Genomic DNA, 24,051 nt, shown 5'->3' with positions numbered 1-24,051 from the left:
CACATAAAAACAGATACATGGTTTCCTTGCTTAGGTAATGGAAGAATTAATCACATGACACATTTTTTTGGAGAATAAACTAACAACAAGCAGGTTTTTGATAAAGAGGTACCACTTATTGACCTGCAGATAATACAATGAATCAACTATTGTGGGTGGCCTCTGTCTTTTACCTCTGATGGAGCTGCCCCCGTTGTCCCCAGGGAGCCAAGAGAGGGTAATGGACGAAGATGTGGTTTTGGAGACTGTGAGCCGAGGCTGGTCAGGTGGCACTAGAGGGAAACAGTTTTTACAAAACAGTTAGTTTTCCACATTTTAAAAAAATCTTCTTTAACAGTAATTTACGGAATCATTGTAAATAACGGAATCAGGTTGCCAAAATATGCAAAATATCTTCTGTGAAGATGTCTATTTAGTTGATATCCTGGACTAAGGAGGGAGAACAGTGCCAATCTATTATTTAAAGAAAATTCAGCCGCATTTCTACTTGGATTCATCTCTAACTCATTTCCTCACCAATTCCTTAAATTTCTGAGTTATACACCACTAATTGAAATTTTCCTTAAACTTATAAGGACACATGCACTCTTTCACTGTGAGTTTCAGCCATGAAATTCAAGTGGAAACAATGAACAGCATCCTCTTCTGTTCTTCTTAGGGATGGGGAAGGGGAAGGGGGAGAAGCAGCTAGTGGGAAAAAGAGCACGAGCCAAACACCCACATGAGGTTTTCAGAATACACACTTCCAAACAAGGGGCCTCGATGTTATTGTGGACTGTCTCTGAGGATGGAAACACTGAAGAAATTTAGAATCAGGATATCCACATTATATAGAAAGTGTCACATAAAATGCTCTTCTTTCTTCCTGAGAGAAGCCTGATATATTGACCCAAAGACCTAAAAAACTGACCCATCTCTCCAGAGTCATAATATACTGTCTATCTTCCAAAATGCCTTGGAATTCTCCTGACTTCAATTTATTTGACATTCAAGATCAATTCTGCAGTATTTTTAGTTCTTCCCCTCCCATCCCACTGAGGACAGTATTGATTTTATTTTTACTTGCTGTAATCTATTAATGTGACAACACCTAAGTCCAAAGAAGCATACCCTTTGATTTTCCTACTAATAAAATATCACTGTGCATCCAAATCTGAACCCGATCAATAGCCACTTGGGATTTTACACACAATTTTAATACAACAGTCTTTTGAAATTGTTCTGCACTTTTTGTGTATTATATAGAAAACTAAATACCTTGTATTAAACACACAGTTAAATATTATAGCAATATAATCAGAGTTTTAATTAGTGTACTTTTTACATACATTGCATATAAAAATTGAGTAAATTAGCAGACATAAAAAACTACAATTCGGATTTATTCTTTGTGTTTTCTGCATTATACTTATACATACTAATGGAAGCACAATTAATGGAAGTTATTCAGAAGGACTTTTTCAGAGATGCACAAATAAAGAAAAAAGAGACTAAGCATTTTATATGCAAAAATGTATTGCATCCCAGTATTCTCTTTGTGATTGTGAATGCATTTTTTTTTCTTCGATTTGCTTAATTATATTTTCCAAAATGAACATGTATTTTTTTTTGGTAATATGAAAACAGAAATTAATTTCTTATAAGGCTGATTTTTAAATTTGTTCAATTTTACTCTGCATATAAGGTATACATACAAAAGATATTATTAAATAGAGTCCCCAAATTTTGTACCTTGCACTTGTAAATTTAAAATAATTTCATCTGATCCCCAGTTGTTGTTGGCGATGCAGCTGTAATAGCCGGAATCTTCTGCTTTCACTGTGCGGATAATGAAGCTTCCATTGCTGAAGATGCTCCTTCGCCCATCAATCGTCACTAGACTGGGTGTCCCGTTACTACCTCACAGGAAGAAAAATGCACAGATTAAAGAAATTACAATCCAAATTAGCTGAGGCTGGGGAAAAGCATAAAGACTCTCTGAAGCAAACAACATATTTGGAAGTTAATATTCCCTGTCTTATGAAGGAATTGAACTATGATTTAATAATGAAAATAATCAAAAGCTGATTTTTTCTTTTAAAAAAATAATATGTTGAGAGCTAAGTCTATGTCAAGGGCCTGGCCTCTGGTTCGAGTCCGTGGCTCCTCACACGTGCAATGACCAGCACATCCCCAGTGGGGTTCTCTTTTCCCTGACTTGTAGGCTCTGGCAACTTCTTCTTTTGGCAATTCTGGACATTCCTGCTGGGAGCAGAAGTTCCAATTTGACCAAATCATATAGGGGAAACTAAATCTTGGGATTTCTTATAGACTCACTTAAAGTCACAATTCATACTGATTTTGACATTAAGAAAATGAAATGTCACATATCAAGATGATGATGAATTGACCTTAGTACAGAAAAAATTCCCTGGCCAGCATAGCCACTGCCCTGGTGGTAGATTGTCCCATCTGCTGGGATGATTCTCACATCAGGCAGAATGCCAACATGACCTTGGGAGCTTACATATTTACTTTGGATTAACTGACTTTAAATACGATGAAAAAAGTGGTCACTGGACTAAGCCCATTATTTCAATAGTTTATGCCTTTTTAAGTAGTGCTTTTGTTTGAAAAAAGGCACTCTTCTGAATCCATTATGTTAAATCTCTATGCTCATAAATGAATTCTCTTGACTCTTTATTTACATCCTAATTTTTCCTCTGAGAAGAGATAAAGCACTTAAAAAAGTTATATGGGCAAAATACATCTCATCCAATTTCTCCCTTCTATTTTGGCTGCTATTATTTTAATCCTTACTATTGAGTATGGAAAACCAGATTTTATGTTAGCAAAGCTCTAAAGCATTTTATTTCTTAAAGTTATTTCTCAGAGCATTTGAGTTAGGGTTAGTTAGTTCATCACTTCTGAGGAAGAGATAGTATTAAGTCTCATGATTACTTTGGGTACATTTGTCACAGTCATGCAGACAATTTCCCTTATGAGGTACAGAAAACATCTGCAATGATCATCCGATTGGTTAGACTATTTTCCTTGCCAGCATCCTCTTATGAATTTAAAGGCTCTGAATTTATAGAGGACTAACACAATACACCAGATCCTTTCCATGCTAAAGCTGAGATTCCTTCTTCACCCCCACCTCAGAGGAGTTGGTAGGCTTCCTTGAGCTTTCACTAATATAAATGAATACAAAATTAGAAGACAGCTAGACCCAAAATGGGTATGTAAGACCTAATCTCTTAGGGTTTCATCACAGGCATACATTGGGTTACTGGTTACCTGTCTTTCATCCATTTTACTGCAGGAGAAGGGTCCCCGACAGCTTTACAAGGCAAGACAATGTCTTTCATCCACGGAGTAGTCACTGTCCCACTGAAGGTTAGTATTCTTGCAGGAGCTGAACACCAAACAGAGCAGAAACCTGATTATTCCATAGACTTGTCTATACAGAGGCCAAAATGACCTTCCCAAATAGAGCAACTCCCCCAAACAGTGAGTGAAGCCAATTAATCTTACAACTGTCAATTAATGTTACAATTCTCTGGTACCAAGACTACAAAAGATTTTCATCTTAAGAACATACAAATAGCTGAAAATCCCCATCGTAGTACTTTTTTCTTCTATTGACTAAACATGAAGAGTCCCAATTCAACATTTGGGGCTTCATAAGCCAAACAGCTCCAAGCTGTGTTTTCTATGAGCCCAATTATATTTCTAAGTACTTTATGAAGAAATTTATCTCAACACCAAAACTGTGCATTAAAATACACTTTTAATATCTGAGAGAGTAGACAATACAAAACCCAAAGCCTTCAAAGACAGGAAGAAGTAAAACAGGAGCAATTTATATTTATCAGCTTTGTGGTACTTTCCCAACTTTATTATATTAACTTAATCTTCGGTACACACATTGAGGAAAATGAACATTTTCAGAGTGGTCTCTCTTGAAGAACAACCATTTGCTTGGGGCAGTGATTCAGATGCCCAAACAGGAGTACCTGCCAGGGGCTTCTGGCACAGCGCAGCCCCAGGAGACAGGATAAAGATCAGGGTGAACACTTGAAGACCATAGTTAGCAGCAGTGACAGGTTCCTAGTGCTACCTCCTTGAATGAGTCACAAAAGCTGGCAGAGACCCCCAGATGCAAGTCTTCCAGAGGAAAACAATCTGTCAATCTTTGCCATACACTGGGATGCTACTTTCCGGGGTGCGAACTGGAGTCAGAGGCTGAACCCTTCCATTATTTTAGCCAACATGCTTCAGACACTGTCATGGTGTGGGGACATAGAGATGGAAGAAACAGGAACTCCCTCTAGGAGCTCAGCCTGGCTAGATGCACAGGCATGAAGACCACAGGTGGAAGGCAGCCTCAGTCTGATTCTGGACCCATAAAAATGGAGACAGTGTTGGGACCCCTGTGCCATGGAGGGCTTGAATGTTTGCACTGGCTAAGTGGCGTGGGGAGGAGCCTCCCCAGAGGAGCTCTAAAATCCCAGGAAAGGTAGGGTTCTCAGAACCAACTCACTGTGGAGCCATCCTGGTGTAGAACGCCAACCATGGTCATTAAGGTCTAACAGTTAGAACAACATCTGCTTTTGTTTTGAGAACTATGGGCAAGAATAGAGAAAAAGAGGAAATGCCAGATGACTCAGAAGCTGGACCTCACTTTTTGTGCAGTAAACATTGCAGCAAAGCCTGAGTTTGAAGCAATTTCCCCCGATTGCGGTAGAGTTTGACTCTATCCCATTTGATTCCATTACAGTTCTTTAATATGCTGGTCATAGATCCTTCCATTAATTCTAGGACTTATGAATAATTTCCAATCAGCAGTTTCAAAAACACAGGCTAGAAATACTTCATCTTCACACCCAACACACCCCGTTTCTAGAACTAAATGCCCACTTGAGGCATGTGGAAATGAAAGGGTCCTAGCCTAAAATTCCATGACTGAGCAACAGAACACACCAGACCAGTGGTTCTTAAACTGGGGTAGGCAAGAGAATCACCTGAATCTTTATTTAAAAGTGAAGATTAGCACCTTGGCCTTGTTGATTCAATGGATCTTTGATGGGTTCAGTGGTCTGTCTTTAATGAGCAACTCTAGTCCACTGGCAAGCCGGACATCCTCAGATTCTCATGCTGTTCTCAGCCGTGCAGCCATGCTCTCAGGCCTCCCTCTGCCCTGGACTCCTTCCCAGGATGGGGCTCCTCCAGGACTAGTTCCAGGGCTCCATTCTGCCACAGTCTGGATTTTGGACCCTGCTACCTGTTGACAAACTGCTCCTGGCCTGCCTTGATCTCCTGAGATCTACAAGATAACCTGCTCCAATCTGCTGTTTGTGAACCTCCACAGCCCTCTCAGTTGGACCTTTCAGCCTTAAAGGGGTGGCAGTGCCTGGGGCTTCTGGGTGGCAGCTGTCAGACTGAACATCTGCTCCATCCTCAAGGCATTCTCTAGCTCAGCCCCTTTCCAGAAAACCTATCTAGATCAACCCTAACTCTGGTTGAAACTCCCTTGAGCACGAGAAGCTGAACGTTTCTGGAGAAGTCCGTGCAACATAGCGCTAGGAGACTGCTGCACACCACGGTCCCCAGCCCCACTGGACTCTAGCACTCCTCGCTGGTCTTACTGTTTCCCTAGTAAATTCCCTCCCACCCCCCTGCAACAGTGACCTCCTACTGTCCCTCCTCTTCTCAGACTTCAGACCCTCCCTCCATCCTCCCCCAAATTGTCTAATACTTGATAGAAAAAATAGAAAACACTGCTGGGAATCCTGCATTTCCTGCCACCTAATCTATAAATCCACTTGGGCTTCCTCCGCCAAACCTCAGTCCTGTAGTTCTCAGCTCTTTTATATTATCAACCTCTCCCCCGCTATTAGAGTCTTCCCATGACTACACAAACATGTTTGATAGCAGACATAACAAAAAATAGATAAAACCAGAACCTTTGCTCAGTGAGACCCTGCTGTCCCTCCAGCTCTTTCTTGTTGTCACTTCTTCCTGATGATGATGACGTATGTTGAATGAACATTCCCCTGAGTCTGTCCACTTCCTCACTTCCCGCTTCCTTCTCGCCTGTCCTGGCTCACGTCTGCGTGCCCCTCCCCACCCCACCAAAGCTGCTCTCAGGGAAGTCAGTGAGGTCCTCCTGTGGCCAGACCCAAGGGCATTTTTGGCCTTGTTTCACTTGACCTTCTGAGCAGCAGCTGCCTCAGCTGACCACGCCCTCCTTCTGGAAGCATCTGTTTGGAATTTGCTGCATAACATCCTCCTGTTCTCCCTGCCTCTCTGGCCTTACACTTTTTTCTTTGCCTTTTCCTAGCCCTGTTCCTCCTCAGAGCTGATGCTGGGCCTTAATCTCTTCCAGCTCCCTTCTGTCTCTCAGGTGATCTCATTCACATCCCAGGTAGTGGGGTGTCCAGATGCTGACCACTCTGCCAGATGTTCTCCTAAGCACCAGAACATGCCCCCACTGCACAGACACCTCCACATGATGATTCTCAGCACCTTGGATTGAACACGCCCAAATGCCCACATCTCTCATCTGCTTCAAAATCCACTTCTTCCATGGTCTTCCTCATCGGTAAATGGCACCTCCACTTACAATAACTCATGCTAGAATCCGGGGGTTCATTCTTGCTATCTCCCTCTCTACCGTCCTTCATGTCTGCCACCAAGTCCCGACAGTCCAGCATCCATAACATATCTTAGGCTGGTCCACCTCTTTGTATGCTCTTTGCTGCTTTGCTGGTCCAAGCCCTGCTGGGTAATCACTCAAGCTCAGCCTCCTGCTTTTCCTACCCTTCCTTCTCTGTGGTCCATCTAGGATATAGAGATCAGTGTGGTCTTCAAAAACACACCCGCCATTAATTACAACAAAGGCACCATTTAATTTAAGATGTCAATAATAAACGAAATTAGGTACAAGGTAAACGGAAACGCTCTGTTACATTCTATCTTCACCATTTTTCTGCATATCTAAAACTTTTCTAAGAAAGTAAAGTTTGTTACACAGACACAAACACACACAAACATGGTCATGGGCTTCCTTTGCTTAAAACCCTGCAGTTTCTTCCCATTTTACTTCAAGTAAAATCTGAAATCCCTGACACAGTCTTGAAAGCCCAGCCTTCCTTCCCAGGTTCATCTGTGTGACTGTCCCCTCGCCCATCTGCACTAAGGTCCACCCTCTGGGACCACTGACATGCTACACTTTTTCTCATCTGTGGGCCTCAGACTTGGCTTCCTTCCTCCTGGAACAGCATTTTCTTTTCTTTTCATGTAACTGCATTTACTCATCCCAATGCTCTAAGTGACATCCTCTCCCGGTGCTTATTACAATTTGCAATTACACACATATTTTAGTGATGCTTTGTTTACTGACTGTCTCCCCACCAAACTATAAGCTCCATGAAGGCAGTTGGCAAACATGCCTGTTTAGATCCTTAGAAGAGACTCCTCTGTGGGCACCAAACTCTGTTTCCTTTGCCTTCTGGACATGCAGCCTGACTTTACTTCACAGACCTGCTTTGAAAATGGGTGGGTCCACTGCCTTCATTCTATGCAATAGATTGTGGGTAAAAAGAATGCACACATGTACATGTCTGGCCTGTAAAAACCTCCCCTAGGACCCTCCATCTTTTCCTCCGTCTCTGTGGCTGGAAATGAGGGACTCCAGCGTTGCAAATCACAAGGTGAAAAAGGCCTGGATCCCTGAATCACCACGTGTTGAGAGCCACCTGACCAAAACTATGCATGTTGGACTGTGCTACTTTGTGAAGCCACTGAGATGTAGGGGATATTTGCTTCAGCAGTCAGGCTCCCTTGACTAAGTCCCGTATCCCCAGCATAGTGCCTGACATACATACACTCAAAATGATTCACTACATGACCACATGATATTTAATCTCCCCAGACAAGACCTACTCTTGTGGAAGTGGCCAGTTTTCAGCTGTTCCCCCACTGAGTATGTCATTTCTACTCCACTAGCCAGGCCAGTTTGGCCACATCTAGAGACAGAACTCTGAAAGGAAATGAAGAAGTAACATTATTGCTAATCCTACATCTTCTGTTGCAGTTCCTTTTTTAGCCAACAGCTCAGTCCTTATGTCCAACATTTTCCTTGACAAACACTCTTTTCTCAAGATTAGGGAGTGATTGGATATCAGGACCAAAGAGTCTGATAGACAAAAACATTCAAATATTTATTACCAAAAAATACTTATTTTCTATCTGTATTTGTGTTCAAAATGTGACACCACTCTCTTTCCCCCGTGCTATCTTATTCTGCCTATTTCTTGTCTATTACATTAATAAGCATGTTATCAAAGAACTCTTGGAGGTAAAATTGGAAACTTGTAATGTTAATTTTTCCTCTTTCAGGCTCCTAAAGGCCCTATTGGTAATAATTTGCCAACATTTCATACTCTAAAACCAGAGGGCATCTCCTGCTGGCCTGGAATTATGATGTGAGAAAACAGACTTAGTATGAGTGCTAATTTAGGGGGACCCTGAAAACAATGGATGGAAGCAATTATTAGAAGTAAAATGAGAATATTCTGTGCCCACATGTGCTTTTTCAGGACAAATCTAATATCTAAATGTGAAGATATTATATTCACCTTTAGGAAGTCTTTATTCTTTGGTGACTCCAACTTTCCAATATTATTTAAGGTCTTTGTTTATAGCATTCTGTCAATAGATAAATAGCTAATGATTTTCTTATGTGTAAGGTTCCAACTTTCAGAGACCATAAAACAGACATATCTTAAGAAGTATGATACCTGATTTTGATGAAAGTAAAACTTCCTTAGGAAAATGTTACATGGTGCTTTTCACCTACTCAAAGTGGGGAGTGGCAGCTCCTTTTCCTAATTTTTCCTAAGACATTTGCAGTTGTAAAGCCACTCATCCTTCACTTCCCCCACTTGTAGGGGGAGGCCTTTTCTGATTGGCATTAAAGCCCAGGGACAGTTAGCAGCAACCTTATTTCTTGAGCTGAAATGTGATGTTCTGGTTTACTTAATTTTTAGGACATTGTAGATTTTATTTTAGATGGAGTAGAAACCTAAAAATGGTCAGATGACAACAGGAAATGAGGTCCCCACTACGGTGGCACACCTTTGGCTAAAGGCTCTACTGTGATGATTTCGCTGCTGTTGCCTCTTCCAGCGGAAGTCACGGCCACCACCCACACACTGTACTGACGATTCCGGCTCAGGTTAGGAATTCTGTAGGAAAATGAGTCAGGGGAGGCTTCAAACTCGCTGATCACCTGTGAAAGGAGACATAAATGTTCCCACATTCAAAGAAGCAAATGGCACAAATGGATTTCCTAAAGCAAGGGTTATTAACATATTATCTATCATAACAAACAAAAGTCAGCCTCCTCCAAAGGCTGGATTTGCAATATGAAATATAATTAGTGAGTTTAGGTGACCCATAGTCTATGTTTTACTCTGCAGGAGCTTTGATGGTCACCAATGAGTAATTTAACCCTGTGAATTATGAGCCACAGCACTTCTGTCTTTGGCTGAGATGGAGTAACAAGAACTAGATTTACCTTTCCATCTGAAACAACCAAAGAGCACATAAAATATAGAAAACAATGGTTTTAAAGGCATTGTACATCAGGAAATGAATGACAGTGATCTCTGAAAGATAGGAAACAAGTGACAAACCCTACAATTGCAGGTCTTTTGCATGTTTGAGAGATTGTTCAGGCCATGGCACAAGGAAGGGAACCTGGCAGATAGCCCTCAGACTCCCTGATTGAGGAAACAGAACTGAGAGACTGAGAGGAAGCTGGAGTTCAGAGGCAAGAGTACTGGAAAGGATAGAGCAACACAGAGAAAGAACTCCAGAGATCTGAAGAGGGTCCTACTTGGGTATTCAGCTGAACAGATCTGTGCATGCATGTGAAGAAAGCACCTGAGGCCAGGGAAAGAACCACCTGAGAGAATTGAAGGTCACAGTGCCCAGCACTCACACAGGGCTGGGAATAGTGCCTGTTCCCACCAGCCAGATAGGAAGACATCAAGATTCTTGGGGCCTTAGGTATAGTACATATATGTCTTACCTAAAAGGTGAGGAATGGTTTGTCCTAGATTGAACCAATATCATCAGCCTAACAAATCTTAAAAGCAAGATTTGGAAAGATCAAATTATTACTAAGTAACTTAACTGCATCGTAGAGTGAGAGTCAAGAATACATACAGCATTTAAAATATCTAATGCCCCAAAAGGTAAAGTTCACAATATTTGACATCCAATAAAAAAATTTCCCGGTAGGAATAATCCAAATATCCATCAACTGACAAATGAATAAAAAAGGGTGTTGTATCCATATTATTCAACAATAAAAAGAAATCAAGTACTGATATGTGCTACAACTTGAAAAAATCTTTAAAACATTATGTTAAGTGAAAGAGGCCAATCACAAAAAAACACAAATTCATGATTTCCTTTATATGAAATGTCCAGAATAGGACAATTCCCAGAGACACAAAGTAGACTAGTGGGTGTCGAGGGCAGGATTGGGGAAGAGGAAAGTGGGGAGTGACTGCTAATGAGTGTTAAGTTTCTTTTTAGGGGGATGAAAATGCTCTAAACTTAAATAGTGGTGGGACTTCTGGTCAAGATGGCAGAATAGATAGTCTCCAGCATCACTCTCTCCCACAAATCAACCAATTTACAACTATAAAAAAGCAATGACAGCCAAGCTGGGGCCACTAGAGCTCAGAGGAAGAGGAGGAGAGTCCCACGGAGTGCATGAAGGTGGGAGAAGCCACGATGAGAGAGGAAAAAAACACTCAGACTCTTTCAAACCCCAGCCGTATCCAAGCTGGAGCTGCTGAGTGCATGGAGCAGGAGCTGGCAAAAGCTGCAGCTGTGCCCTCCAGATGAAGTTACTTGGAGGCGGCAGGGGAGAAGAGGGCCTTGGTGACTCCCAGGACAGCAAGACCACTAATAGGGTTCCCGTGGACTCACATAGGAGTGAGGGGGCACAACAACTGGAGAAAAGGAGCCACTCAGAGGCCAGTGAGTCATCACAAGGGACCAGCACACAGCCTGTCCCATGGGAAGTGTTTGCAGCACAGGCAATGGGGGAGACAGGCCCACCAGGGGAACACTGGGACACAGCGAGGACTGCCGATCTGCCCCCCAATCAGCGCAGGACCACTCAGAGGAGACTGGGCAGGAATATAGAATTGCATGGGGTGCAGTTTGACAAAAAGACTTAGGCCCAGACGAGAGTTTCAGATCTCTCGAGAGCTGGAAATACCTATAAAGTCGACCATTAAAACCTGAGCTGCACAAAAAGCCTTCCCTAGGGAATCAGCAGCAAAATAGCAAACTAGCTCAACAACACAGCTCAAGTACTGGTCCCCATAGGAAGTTTCCCCATTTTAGAAGTAAGCAAAGGACAACAAATTAGTTCCAGCACACAGTTTAAATGGTGGGAACAGCAAATAATCCAACACAGAACTGAAAGAAAAAACAAAGTACCCACAGCCAGAGACAAAGTTTCATATTAACTAGGAAAGGTCTCATTTCACCAAAGAACACCTATAACACATAGAAGGACTGGAAGTCCCCTGGGATACCAAGGCAGAAAGGGGAGAGGGCCAGGGGCCTAAGCAATGACCCCTGACACCTACAACCAATCCCAAGGGTGGAGGATGAGGGCCTTGGCCACGCCACCCTGACACATGCAGCCAGCCCAGTGGTGACCACTGAGCTGATGTAGGAAGCACCCCAGGCTCTCCAAAGCCAGGCTGGTGGGGGTCTGAGAGCCTCAGTCATGGTTCCCCAACACCCACAGCCAGCCCAGCAGCGACCACTGAGCAGTGGCAGGAAGTGCCCTGGGTTCTCCTGAGCTGGGCTGGTGGGGGGCTGAGGTCTTTTCCACATCCCACTGAAATCTGCACCCAGCCCAGCAATGACCAAGCCACTGCTGGAAGCCCCCCAGTCTCTCCTATGGCAATAAGAGGGGTGCCACAGGCCTCAATCCCCTCTTCCTCACTCCTTCTTCCATCCTATTTCCTTCCCCTTTCCCCTCTCCCTCTTCCTCCCAACTGTTCTGCAACAATCATAGAATGTAAAAAATAGTATCCATAAAATTTTATTTTTTTAAAAAAATTATTAAATAGTGATAAGGGTTGCACAACTCTGTGAATTATAAAGACACTGAATTTCACACTTTAAAAACATAAATTGTATAGTGTGTGAATTACATCTCAATAAAGGTATCATAAAAATTTTCTAGAAATGCAAAAAAGCAGGAAAAACATGACTCATAAAGAAGAAATAATTTAATCAATCAAAACTGACCCATAATTGACACAAATATTATGATTTATGCAAACAAGGGCAAAAAAAGTTATTATAATTGTATTATAACTACATATGTTCAAAAATTTAAGTAGATTAATGAAAGATATAAAAAGACTCAAGTCAAACTTGAGATGAAATGATAATGTGTGGGATTAAAAAAAGCACACTGGACTAGATTAACAGACGATTAGATATTGCAGGGAAAAAAGATTAGTAAACCTGAAGTCATATTAATAGATAAAACAGAGAGAAAAGAGAATAAAAAAATAAACAGAGTATTAGTTAGCCATGCTGGAATATCAAGAAGCCTAACATACATGTAGTTGGAGTCACTAAAGAAGGGGAAGGTGACAGGATAGAAAAAAATGTTTGAAGAAAAAGTGGCTGAAAACTTTCCAACTTTGATGAAATCTGTAAACCCACAGAGCTGAGAATCTCAATAAACTCTAGCCACAAAAATATTTTTAAAAAATACACCAGGACACATCATAATCAAATTGCTCAAAACCAGTGATAGAAAACCTTAAAAGTAGCCAGAGAAAAGATATGTCATATATGGGGGAGCAAAGACAAAGGTGACAGAAGATTTCACTTCAAAAACAATCTGAGTAAAATACACAGTGGAACTATATCTTTAAAGAAATAAAAGGAAAAAAAATCAATCTAGAATTCTATTGTGTAACAAAGATATTTCAAAATGAAAGTAAAATAAAGACTTTTTCAGACTTTTATAAAAAGGCAGAAGAATTAATCATCAGGAGACCTACACAACAATAATTGTTAGAGGAAGTCCTCAGGCAGATGGAAAGTGATACCAGACAGTAAGACGAATGTACACAAAGCTGTAAAAATATAAGAATTTTCTTATTTAAATCTCATTAAAAGGTCATTTATAGCGGGGTATAACATATATAAAAGTAAAATGTATGACAACAGTAGCATAAAGATTGGGAGAGGAAATTGAAGTACACGATTGTAAGGTTCTTATAATATATGTGAGGTGTATAATATCACTTGAAAGTGAGCTTTGATAAGTTAAGGTTGAGTGATGATATTAATCTTAAGGCACTGAAATTACAATATATAGAGTAAAACAAAACTGACAAACCAAGAAAATAAATAAAATGGGACTATAAAAATTTTTTTAAATTAATCCAAAGAAGGCAGAAAAAGAGTAACAAGAGGAAAAAATAGGATGAAAGGGAAAAACCCTAATAGCAAGATTATAGATTTAAACCTAACAGTATCAGTAATTATGTTAAATAGAAATGCTCTAAATAAGGCAAAGATTGTCAGACCTGATATAAAGACAGTACCCAAATATATGCCATCTACAAAAAATGTATTTCAAATATAAAAACACAAATCAGTTAAAAATAAAAAGACAGAAAAGTTATCACATGATAACATTAACCAAAATAAAGCTGGAATGAATTCATTAATATCAGAAAACAGATTTAAGAGCAAAGAATATTATGAGTGATAAAACGGGCAATTTCACGATGATAAAGGAATTAGTTCATCAAGAGGAGATGAGAATCCTAAACATTTATTGACTTAGTGACAAAGCTTCAAAATACGTAAAACAGAACTGATGGAACTTCAAGGAGACATAGACTAAGACAGTTCACAATTGTTCCTTAAGAAGCCATGTGAATAGACAGGGAAGGTATTATATCCATTCTACAGATGAGAAAACTAAGGTTCAGAGAAAGTAGGTGACTCACCGAGGTCACTGTGCTGGACAAGGCAGAGCAATGGCTCAAGCTCAGTCCTTCTGGACCCAAGTCCAGTGCTGTTTCTCATACTGCAATATATGCTCATGCTGCCAATTGTAAGTGACCAAACACACGAAGGACTTCCTATCATCCATGCTAGCTGTTAAATGAACCTTATGTAGCTCAGTGGCTGCAGAAGTTGCAGTACTAGCTCTGTAATTAAACAGGGTTAAGATTTTAACTATACCTCTTAATTGCCATAAAAATCCCATACTTCTTCAGTAAAAAGCACTGTCAGAGAATTTCCCATTGTCAAATATTTAACTTACAGGTGCGTAGTGTCAGATTATTAAAGGGAGACCACAGAGCCCTTGCATGGGTTCCTCAGACATGTGTACACACTTCAGCGTGCATGTGCATGTGTAGGTGCATGTGTTTCCTCTCCACTTTCCCGTACCCACCCACAAACACAACACTCCTGTTCTGTCTTGAGAGTATTATGGAAAAACTATTCCCTCCAGAACTTCAGGGGGAATTTGTCTTGTTTCTTGGCAAACCAAGAGACAACCCTGAGATTGTATTCAGTTGCACTGTGTAATGTTCCAAGGCTGTGTTGTCACCAAATTAATTTTACAAAGCTTAATGATGTGCTAATTGTAACAATTGCTCTTATTGAACATTAAGCATCAAGAAGGCATTAAAATATATTTATAAAATAAGAATTTTCTGTGAAGAACACTTAGTTTTTAGTTAAAACTTAATACCTATTCTGTCTATGAGGTACGATGGGTCCTTGATTACCTCCAAAATATACATTTTGTTTAGTTCTTGCCTTCAACATGAAGCATGACTAAAACCCGCAATAGAAATATGATTTCTTATGCAATTACATTTGTTTCACCATTTATATAGAAGATTAACTAAGAACCAAAGTAAAAGATTTATTTATGGAAATTTCCTCCAGTTGGAATGACATTTCTCTATAGATTAGGATGGAAAATCACAGAATCAAGCTCTTTCACAGTTCCTATCGGTTATTTTGGAAAGTCAGTTACACTGATGTTGCCATCCTTGGACACCACTATGGATGCCCTGATGGCTGCCGTAATTAGGCACCATTTTATTGGTCTCAGTAGAAGGGCAAGCAAAAGTTTGCCAACTGAACAATTCGAACAAATGAAGTGTTGATTCATTTTCTTTGGAATATATGTAATTGGATACTAATGTGACTTTTTCTGTTGTCTTGAAGTTTAGCAATGATCTTAAAGTGTGAGAATTCTCCCCAAGATGCCAATATCTTCTTCTCTAACAAAAGATGTTAGGCCACCTATGTAGGACTCACTGGTTCTGGTGTTTTGCTAATTGTCCATCTCTGGGCTCCAAAAGAGACTGAGTCAGGAATAAGGATTTTCTGTTGAGAGATGTCTGTGTACATTCCCACCTAGGGGCAGGAGGGGGCTATGAGTTCCAAGGAAACCATCTGAGAACTTGGAGTCTGAAGGACTTAGAAATTGGTAAGGGAGTCACACCTAACAAGGCCAGCTGTAGTAGCAGAGGCTATCCCTGCTTACAGGAGAGGAGGCTGCACTGGGACTAGCTGCCACTTCCAGAATTAGGTAGAGCAAGGATGTTTGCATGTGGACCCTAGAGGAGGGAGCAAGACTGGATGTCTTGAGAGGGATGGCTGCAGGATGAGATGCCTCCAATAGAGACATATACTGCCAATTATATAACATTTATTTTCAACAGAATTCCTTAGCTATGGATGGTGCATATTTCATCCATTGTTAACTATGTTAAGAGGAGGTGGCCAGTAAGGAAACAAAAAGAGCAAAATGGGAAAAATTAATCAGAATCTCATTCAGGATACTGAAGAAAATCTATTTGATTAAATCCATCTCCTTAATGCTCAGCCAAAAATGCTTGTTCTGAGAAAGGGGGATGAGAAAAATGGCTTTCTTTTGAAAGATTTTCCTCAGTATCTTAATGAATTACATAATAGCAGTGATTATATTTGCTTTTCATTAATTTTCTTTGTGTTGGATACCAGATTCTTCAACACAACAATCCAACAGAATGTAAGCTGACTTGCGAATTTCTGCACGCATTTTGTTACGGGGTACTCTCCCAAATACTGGGAATATTCAGTGAGAGGGGACCAATTTTATTTCTAGATTTCTCCTGATACTTTAGCTGGGTTGACACATCAAAGACTCGGAATCATTCGTGAGGGTGGAGGAAACAGAAAGAAACAAAACAGAGCTTCACTGTGAAGGGCAGCAAGATAAGACATTGAGGTGCAAGGAGAGGCACACTTACAATGTGGTTTCTTAGGGATTAATGAACCAAATATGGCAAAAGGAGAAATTTATAGGGAGATGAAAAGAGACTCTTCTCAATATTTGAACATTTGAATATCTAAATTCTTTATTTTCTTTGGGTAGATTTTTAACTCTCTAGTCTTTTTTTTTCCGAGTTAAGACAGAGATATTAGCCACTCTAAATTTTATTATGCATAATGTGTGAATTAATCTTGAATGGACAATTGTAATCAGGCTAAACATTTATTTTAAATGAAAACTTAAGAGTTACCTCACGACCTGTGGAAATAGGGAAAGAGTCAACATTGCGAAAGCTCTGGGACCACCAGGCACCGATGTGAGCAGGCTTGGTTTCTGATGGGGAATTCCGCTCCATAGCTTGTTTTTAATGCTGCTCTGTGCCTGGCATGGTGGAGTAGACAGGGCATTTGTGGACTGGAGTTGCCAATCTCTCTGCATCTATCATAAATTCCTGCTAGCCCTCTGAGGAACAAGCCTGTTCTCCCTCATCTACAAAGTGTTTAAACATGTTGACTCTATCAGAATTCAGAGTTAACCTAACATTTGTTATTAATTCGCCACTTCTCAACTGAAATGTCTCTAAGTGGCAGCCAAGTTCTTATTTCTTGGTTCATCAGAGAAAAGACAGTGGATTGAGAAGAGCGGGGTTCTCCCTAGCTGATGTCATATAACAGTGACCATCCAGAGTGTTCTTAGGGGAAGGCTTTGGTATTCTGTCTGAGGATACACACTTAAAATATAAAATATGCATGTAGCTTATCTAATGAACTATCACAAATTCTATATTTACAGATGGAATCTTCATGGTTTTTATTGGGGGAGGCAGCTGGGGTGGCATGCAAACACCCCTGCATTAGAAGTTTGGAGGCTTGGGTATGCTTGGTGATGGGAAGAATTATGGGACACGAGGGGCCAGCCATATCAATTTGCTGGATTACAGTTCTCTCCTTTGGGCTGTGGTAAGAAAATCTATGCTAAAGCTCTTACCGCCATGCCTAGTAATAGTAAAACTTCACAAATAATTGCTGAGTTTAAATTCATAGTTATTTACTGAGTTCACTTCCCGTGTGTAGATTATAAATTAAGTTTCTGCCCCCAAGGAACATGAAATGATCATGGCTTGGCAAACAGCAGATTAATTTAAAATAAGGCACAGTAGGATTCTGAATAATTCCTACCGAAGTCTAGAAATAAAGTCATTTGAATTCCCCTTCTAAGATTTTTCCTGTCATAGTTAAGGACATGGATTAATTGTTGCAAGATGCCTAGGAAAATAAATGGAAACTTCATATATTTGATTTAAAAAAATATTTACAGCAAGGTTTTACAAGACTTCTGACATGTTTGCCTCCCCAAAACTGTACCCAGAGTGGAAAATGCAGCTAACAGTATAAATCTTGTGACACCCAAGCCAGACCGCTCATATTTCAAGGGTTCTGCCTCTCTGTGTTACTGCTTTGGGTCTGCTGGGTGGAAACACGGATTTCTAAGGAACTCAACAGTATACTAGTTAACAGAGTGTAAGGGCTGCTAGAAGATTAGTCTCCTCCTACTGCTTCAATGTCACCCTGTGAAAAGCCTTGGGACAGCATCTTCTGGACCCACCTTCCTCCCACAATTGTTTTGTCTTGTGATGTGGATGTAATATTTTCCCTTCATATTTAAGATTAAGTTTTTACCAGCATGTAGAAATCTATACTAAGGTAAACGTGAGTTCTTACTAGTCCATCTGCTGTGTATTGATGTCCTGCAAAACTCATTAAAGCTTGATCTCCATTCCAACAGTATTAAGAAGGTGGGAAATCTGATTATGGTATTTGAAAGATGGAGCCTTTTAGAGGTGATTAGATTGTGAGGACTGTGCCCTCGTGAATGGATTGATTCATTCATGGAGTAATGGGTGTGGTTTTGATGGCTCTTATTTCTCAAACTATTTTTTTTTTGTATTTTTGTACTGACCGGTAACGGGGTCACAACCCTCGGTGTTGCGCCTGCACCGCGCTCAGCCAGTGAGCGGGAACCGGTCTCCATATGGGATCCGAACCCTCGGTGGGAGCACCGCTGCGCTCCCAAGCAGCGCACTCTCCAGTGCGCCACCGGGCCGGCCCAACAATAAACTGTTTTAAACGCTCTTTGATAATTTCTATAAAACTAGATGTTTAGCTGATAATTGCCAAATTTATTCCCAAATCATTCACATTATTTAGCTCAACAGATGAACTTGTAAAGCCTTCTCAGCTCCTCTCAAATAGTAGCTGTATTTGCCCTTTGTCTGACAGTCTTTTTATGGCCCTCGCCTTTATTCCACTGTGGGTTATGGTCTCGTGTGCGTTACTGTCTCTCTCCCTGCTGGGGTCAGGTTCTCTGAGGGTGGGCCTTGCCCTAACTTTCCCTCTACTAATTCCTCTGGGATTCCAGATCAGAGCATTGTGCAGAGTTGGCATCAGCTAACCAGTAGGTGGAACGGACTGAAGAAATGCCTGTTGTATGAGGGGAGTTTATAATGACCTATACATGATTTGAATACAATAGAGACAATGAGTAGAAAATGACTACAAAGTCACAGTCTGCTCAGGTCAAATTGTTCAGCCTGTCTGACTGATAAAAGGAGAATTTTACTTTTAAAAATTTCAATTAATTTTTAATGAAAAACTAATTCTGTTGAAGAAATATTGTGCTTTTTAAAAAAACTCTTTTAATAAAACTTGAATGCTGTGATTTTGTAGATAGAATGTTAATAGAAGTGATTTAAAAAAAAAATCCCCCAAAGCAGAAAACAAAATGAATAGGTCTTTTAATTATAGGGTAATGACACTTTCAGAACATACAAGTCTTTCTGTTTAGTGGCAGAGAAATGGCCTGGATTCCACTAAGAATAAGCAATTAGCTGGGTCAATTTAATATTTTTAAAATTTCTATGTATAGCACATTTTCATCTCTAAAAGTGGATAATGTTATGGCACAAAGACCTTCCTAAAGGCATAGGATGCAGAGGTAGCTTGTGTAGAGAAGACAGCATATAACAGCTCCTTGTTCTGTCCCAGTCAATTTTGGTGGCTTCCTCTGTACTTTACAGAGATCATTGTAGCTCCTATCACATAAATCACTACTGACTAATTTTTAAAAAGCCCTTCTAATTTAAAATATTTTATTCCTTTGCCTTACAGATATAAAAATTACAACTGTAATGTTTTGCAAGTGAATTAAAGTTGATATCCAGAAAAGGCATCAAAGAAAGTAGTTTCTTGATTTTATTGTTTAGGATCAGGGGCACTGTCCAGTTAGGCAGACCGGCATCACAGGATCCTCATATTTTCCAGGCTCTTTCTAATAATACAACCTCCCTTTACTACAAATTTGCGGCACCCCTTCTCCATTGTCATATCACCTTCCATGCCAACTACCTATCTGTCAAAAGTACTTTACTAATTTATATTAATTTAACTTGATTACTGTTACCTATTCAACAAATTCTGCACAAAAGAACTAGTTTAGCATCATATAACTTTTCAGAAATAAGAAAGAAATTAGTGAAATACTATTCTTAGTAATAAAAATAATATATGCATAATATGCAGTATTAGGAAAAAATCACTGTTTTTATTAATCTTAATGGAAAAATCATTTGAAGCCAATTTATTTCCTTAAATAGTACAACATGTCTGTGTCAGGCCATGTCAACAAGATAAGACATTTACAGCTGCAATCTTTCAAAGGCTTCAAAAGCTAGTTGATCAGAAGGACATTTTAGCAAAACTATGGAGACAATAAAAAGATCGGAGGTTAAGAGGTAGGGAGAGATGCATAGGAGGAACACAGGGGACTTTTAGGGCAATAAAACTACTCTGTATGATACTATAATTGTGGATATTTGTCATTATACATTTTTCCCAATCCATAAAATATATAACATTACGAGTGAACCCTCATGTAAACTACTAACTCTGCATGACAATGATGTGTCACTGTGGGTTCATCCCCTCTAACAAATGTACCTCTGTGACAGGGAGTGTTGATAGTGGGGGAGCCTGTGTGTGGGGGGGGGCTAGGGGGCATATGGAAACCTCTGTACCTTCTGCTCAATTTTATTATGAAGCTAAAAGTGCTCTAAAATATAAAAGCCTATTTTTAAAATAAAATACATTTTAGTCTGTGAATACTCAGGAAGCTTTAAGCAGGAATGAAGTACATTCAGGGTGACATACACTGGCTGTCTAGTCTGAATGGATGCCATCTTAAAGCCAGAATGCTTATTGGCAGTTTATCTGCCAAACTGGACAGGCAATCTTGTGAGACTGGGCTTCAAAAGAGATTTCTGGAGCTTGTTTCTGTATGCAAATTCCACTGACATATATGCTTGTTTTTCTTTGCTCTATAAATGATGAGATTGGGCTCAGGATTTTAAAGACAGAGCTTTCTCCTAACTTCAGAGTACAAGGCACCTGCCTTTTGACCAATTATAGCAATTGGATGGCTTCATGTGATGCCCAGTGAACTAACAACCATCAACGATAATAGGAAAAGAAAATTAAAATACAGATTCAACAGAAAGATTGAACAGTTATTGGCCAGTTCACTGAGGATAGTTTACAAGGGAAAGAAGACCAATTTTAAAGAATGAGCTTATAAAAGATAACACAGACTCCCTCTGTGCTCTCAAAGAGACGAAATCTAATAAATAGATGGAAATTGCAGTATGAAACATTTAAAGAAGATTTAGAACCATATTCTATTAGAACTGGCCATGAAATATGGAGGAATTCCCAAAGAACCTTCAAGAATATACTTCCCAAGAGTTCTTATAAAGTCAGAATTGATTTTCATATGTCTGGGATGCTTAGATGTAGCCTTTCCTCAGGAAAAACTTTATAGGTTTCTTCTACACATTTGATTCCATGACAAGATGCTGAGGGCTAGAGAAATGTTTGGTTGATCACAGGAGCATAGAGAGCATAGCATATGCCTGCCACGTACAAGCACTCACAAAAGCCTTATGAAGGTGATTAATTGTAAGTGTGTAAAGAAAACATGATTGTCTATTCTTAGGTCAATGTGCGGTATCTTCATAAATTCCAGATTTGCTATTATAGAAAAAAGAGATTCACGTTAAGTCATTTAGACAGAGCTATGGAAGAAGGATTTCCACATCAGTGATTTAAAAGCACAAGCACTTGATCTAAGTCATTCTGGGATAGAAAGCATCCCAAAGTACACAACACACTTTCCTGCCTTATTAAGCAGCAACTTCATTATGAAATTTAACCTCTGTTGGATGACTCACAGTCACAATCCATAAAATTTAATTCAACATGACATTTACTGAACATCCACTATTTCAGCACGATACCAGCTTTTCCAATGGCGTAACAGTGACTAGTCACGGTTCCTGCACTTAAGAGACTGACAAGCCACTGTGGAGGCCAAACCACACCCCTGTCTAACAATAACACAAGAGATTGTGGTTATGCTGAAGCGAAGTTGAAAATTAAGGCTGGGGAACACTGAGCTTGGAGGAAGCGGCTTTCTGAGGAAGGTAGTGAGCCTGGACTCCAAGCCCAGTACCAAGGAGGTGAAGGTAACAGTAAGACCTCCTACGCAAGGTGTTTGTCATAATTAACTGATGCAAACAGTGTCTTTAAAAATGTGGGTCATGGAAGCAATTTAGTGGGACAAGAGAATCCTTTAAAAAATAGAATAGAAAAAAATCCAATGGAACAGAAAGTATCAGAGGGTGTCATGTGTAGTAAGTGTACATTTGCTCACACAGTTGTGTGTATACGCTGGATTATGATTATAACATGTATTTCCTATTGTGGGTCATGATAAGCAAGTTTGAAAGCCATAGTAGAAACCATTTAGCAGAGTGGCTGGAAGATAGCCCATACTCAAAAATAGAGAAATAAAAATATAGCATTTAAGTTGAGCCCTAAAGAACAAGCATTTTTACATGGGAGAATGAGAGAGAAAAGGCAAGGAGAACCCAATACACACACACACACACGTGTGCACACACACGTGAAACACAGTGTGGCTTAGATACTGAATGGGAGAAGGTTAGCAGAACATAAAAAGGGACAGGAATTGGAGCTGGATTGTGGAAATTTACATAGGTCATGTTGAGGATTCCAGACGTTTTTAGGTAAAAAGTGAGAAGTCATTTAAGAAATTTGCACAAGGGAATGACACGCTCAGATTCAGAACTGGAAAGAATAATTATGACAGCCATGTGGACACTGGAGTGGAAGTTGAGACTGGCAGGGGAAAGGCTTCTGACTTAGTTTTGGTTCCTGGGTGAGGACCTGAACCAAGACAATGACAGTGGCATGGAAAGAAAGGAGAAGATTAAGAAGACATTGTGGACAAGGACCCCTCATGACACGATGTCACTTTGCAGATTTATTTTCTCTGATCAGAATAGGCTTTTATGCCCCTAATTTATCAGGTAAAATGCTTCTCCTCCTGCAAGCCAGGGCTGTATGTATGTCCCAAGAAACTGTCTCTGACCCCACTATTTGAGTAACCCCCTCACCTGTGCTCCTGAATCATGCCATGCTGTGTATAGCACCATGTGTCCTTTGCCTCATCACACAGAGTGGGGGTCATCTCCGGTATTTCCTGTTCTCCCTAGAACTTCTGAGAACATGTTCAAATTGTACTTCCTGATTCCCTTGTGGTGAGTGAGGCCATGGGACGAATTCTGGCCAGTGATTTGTACTGAATCACTTAATGCCTATGTCAGACTCTCTGGAGATTCTGTCCCTCTGTCCCAAAACTTGCCTGGGTCCTTGGGATGAAGGTAACATGGAGTAGAGCTAACACCAACTCACAATGGGCATGAATGAGAACAAAAAATAAAACCATTGGTTTGTGTAAATCACTGAGGTTAGGCATGCTTGTTACACAGCATAACTCACCTCCTTGTAATTGATACACCTCAGAACCTGGCTCAGTGCTTGGTGCAGAGCAATGTTCTACATACATTTATGGTATAAATGAATAAAGATTTGGTAACCAATCAAATAATAAGTGGAGAAGGAGGAAAGGAACCATAGATAACACTAAGGCTTCAACTCAGATGACAGAGGATATTTTTAGATCATTAGCTAAGCTAGGAAACAGGAAGAGGAGGAAAAGGCAAGAATGAATTTGCTTTGGGGCATGTGGGATGTGAATTACTGAGAGGGTCTCCATGAGGGCAGGGATGGTGGGAAGTTGGAAATATAGGACTTACTGGTTTTCTAAGATCGTCAGCATTAGAGATAAAAAGTTTGAACTCCTTAACTTCAGAAGATAGTTAAATTATGAGACTAGATTCAATGGTCCATGAGACGGGAAAGAATATGAAAAGAGGATAAAGGAAGAATATTGGAAAATGCCCCCATTGAAGGGTAGGGAGCAGAGGAGAGGAAGCAACAAAGGAGAAAGAACAGGAGGATGATGGAAGCAAGAAAGAAAGGATTTTAAAAGCAAATAGCTGTGTAGTAGCACACTGTGCTAAAAATAAATAAGCTAGGGAGAAGAATCCTGAGGAGGTCCACGGTGACTTCTGAGAGAGGAACAGTGGACACTGCAATGAATATCATTATGAATACAGATGGCCAAGAGAGATACTACTTGCCTGAGTCATGTTATAACTTTGTTACTTCTTGAGA

The 24,051-nt window shown here is 40.1% G+C and overlaps 1 protein-coding gene across 1 annotated transcript in view; it reads right to left on the bottom strand.

Annotated features, from left to right (window-relative positions):
* DSCAM (Down syndrome cell adhesion molecule) overlaps nt 1-24,051 on the bottom strand; it is a 237,084-nt gene that overhangs the window by 62,695 nt on the left and 150,338 nt on the right. The window contains exons 12-15 of the mRNA XM_008577256.1: nt 9,124-9,277; nt 3,280-3,397; nt 1,732-1,895; nt 174-272 (exon numbers count right to left, since the gene is read on the bottom strand). Of these exons, the coding sequence (XP_008575478.1) occupies nt 174-272; nt 1,732-1,895; nt 3,280-3,397; nt 9,124-9,277 (535 nt within the window). The remainder of the gene's footprint in view (nt 1-173; nt 273-1,731; nt 1,896-3,279; nt 3,398-9,123; nt 9,278-24,051) is intronic.

This window comes from Galeopterus variegatus, unplaced genomic scaffold, assembly GCF_000696425.1.
Source record: "Galeopterus variegatus unplaced genomic scaffold, G_variegatus-3.0.2 Scaffold1470, whole genome shotgun sequence".
Lineage (NCBI taxonomy): Eukaryota > Metazoa > Chordata > Mammalia > Dermoptera > Cynocephalidae > Galeopterus > Galeopterus variegatus.
The sequence above is the reverse complement of the archived record's forward strand: the minus strand, read 5'-3'. Positions and strand labels throughout refer to the sequence as shown.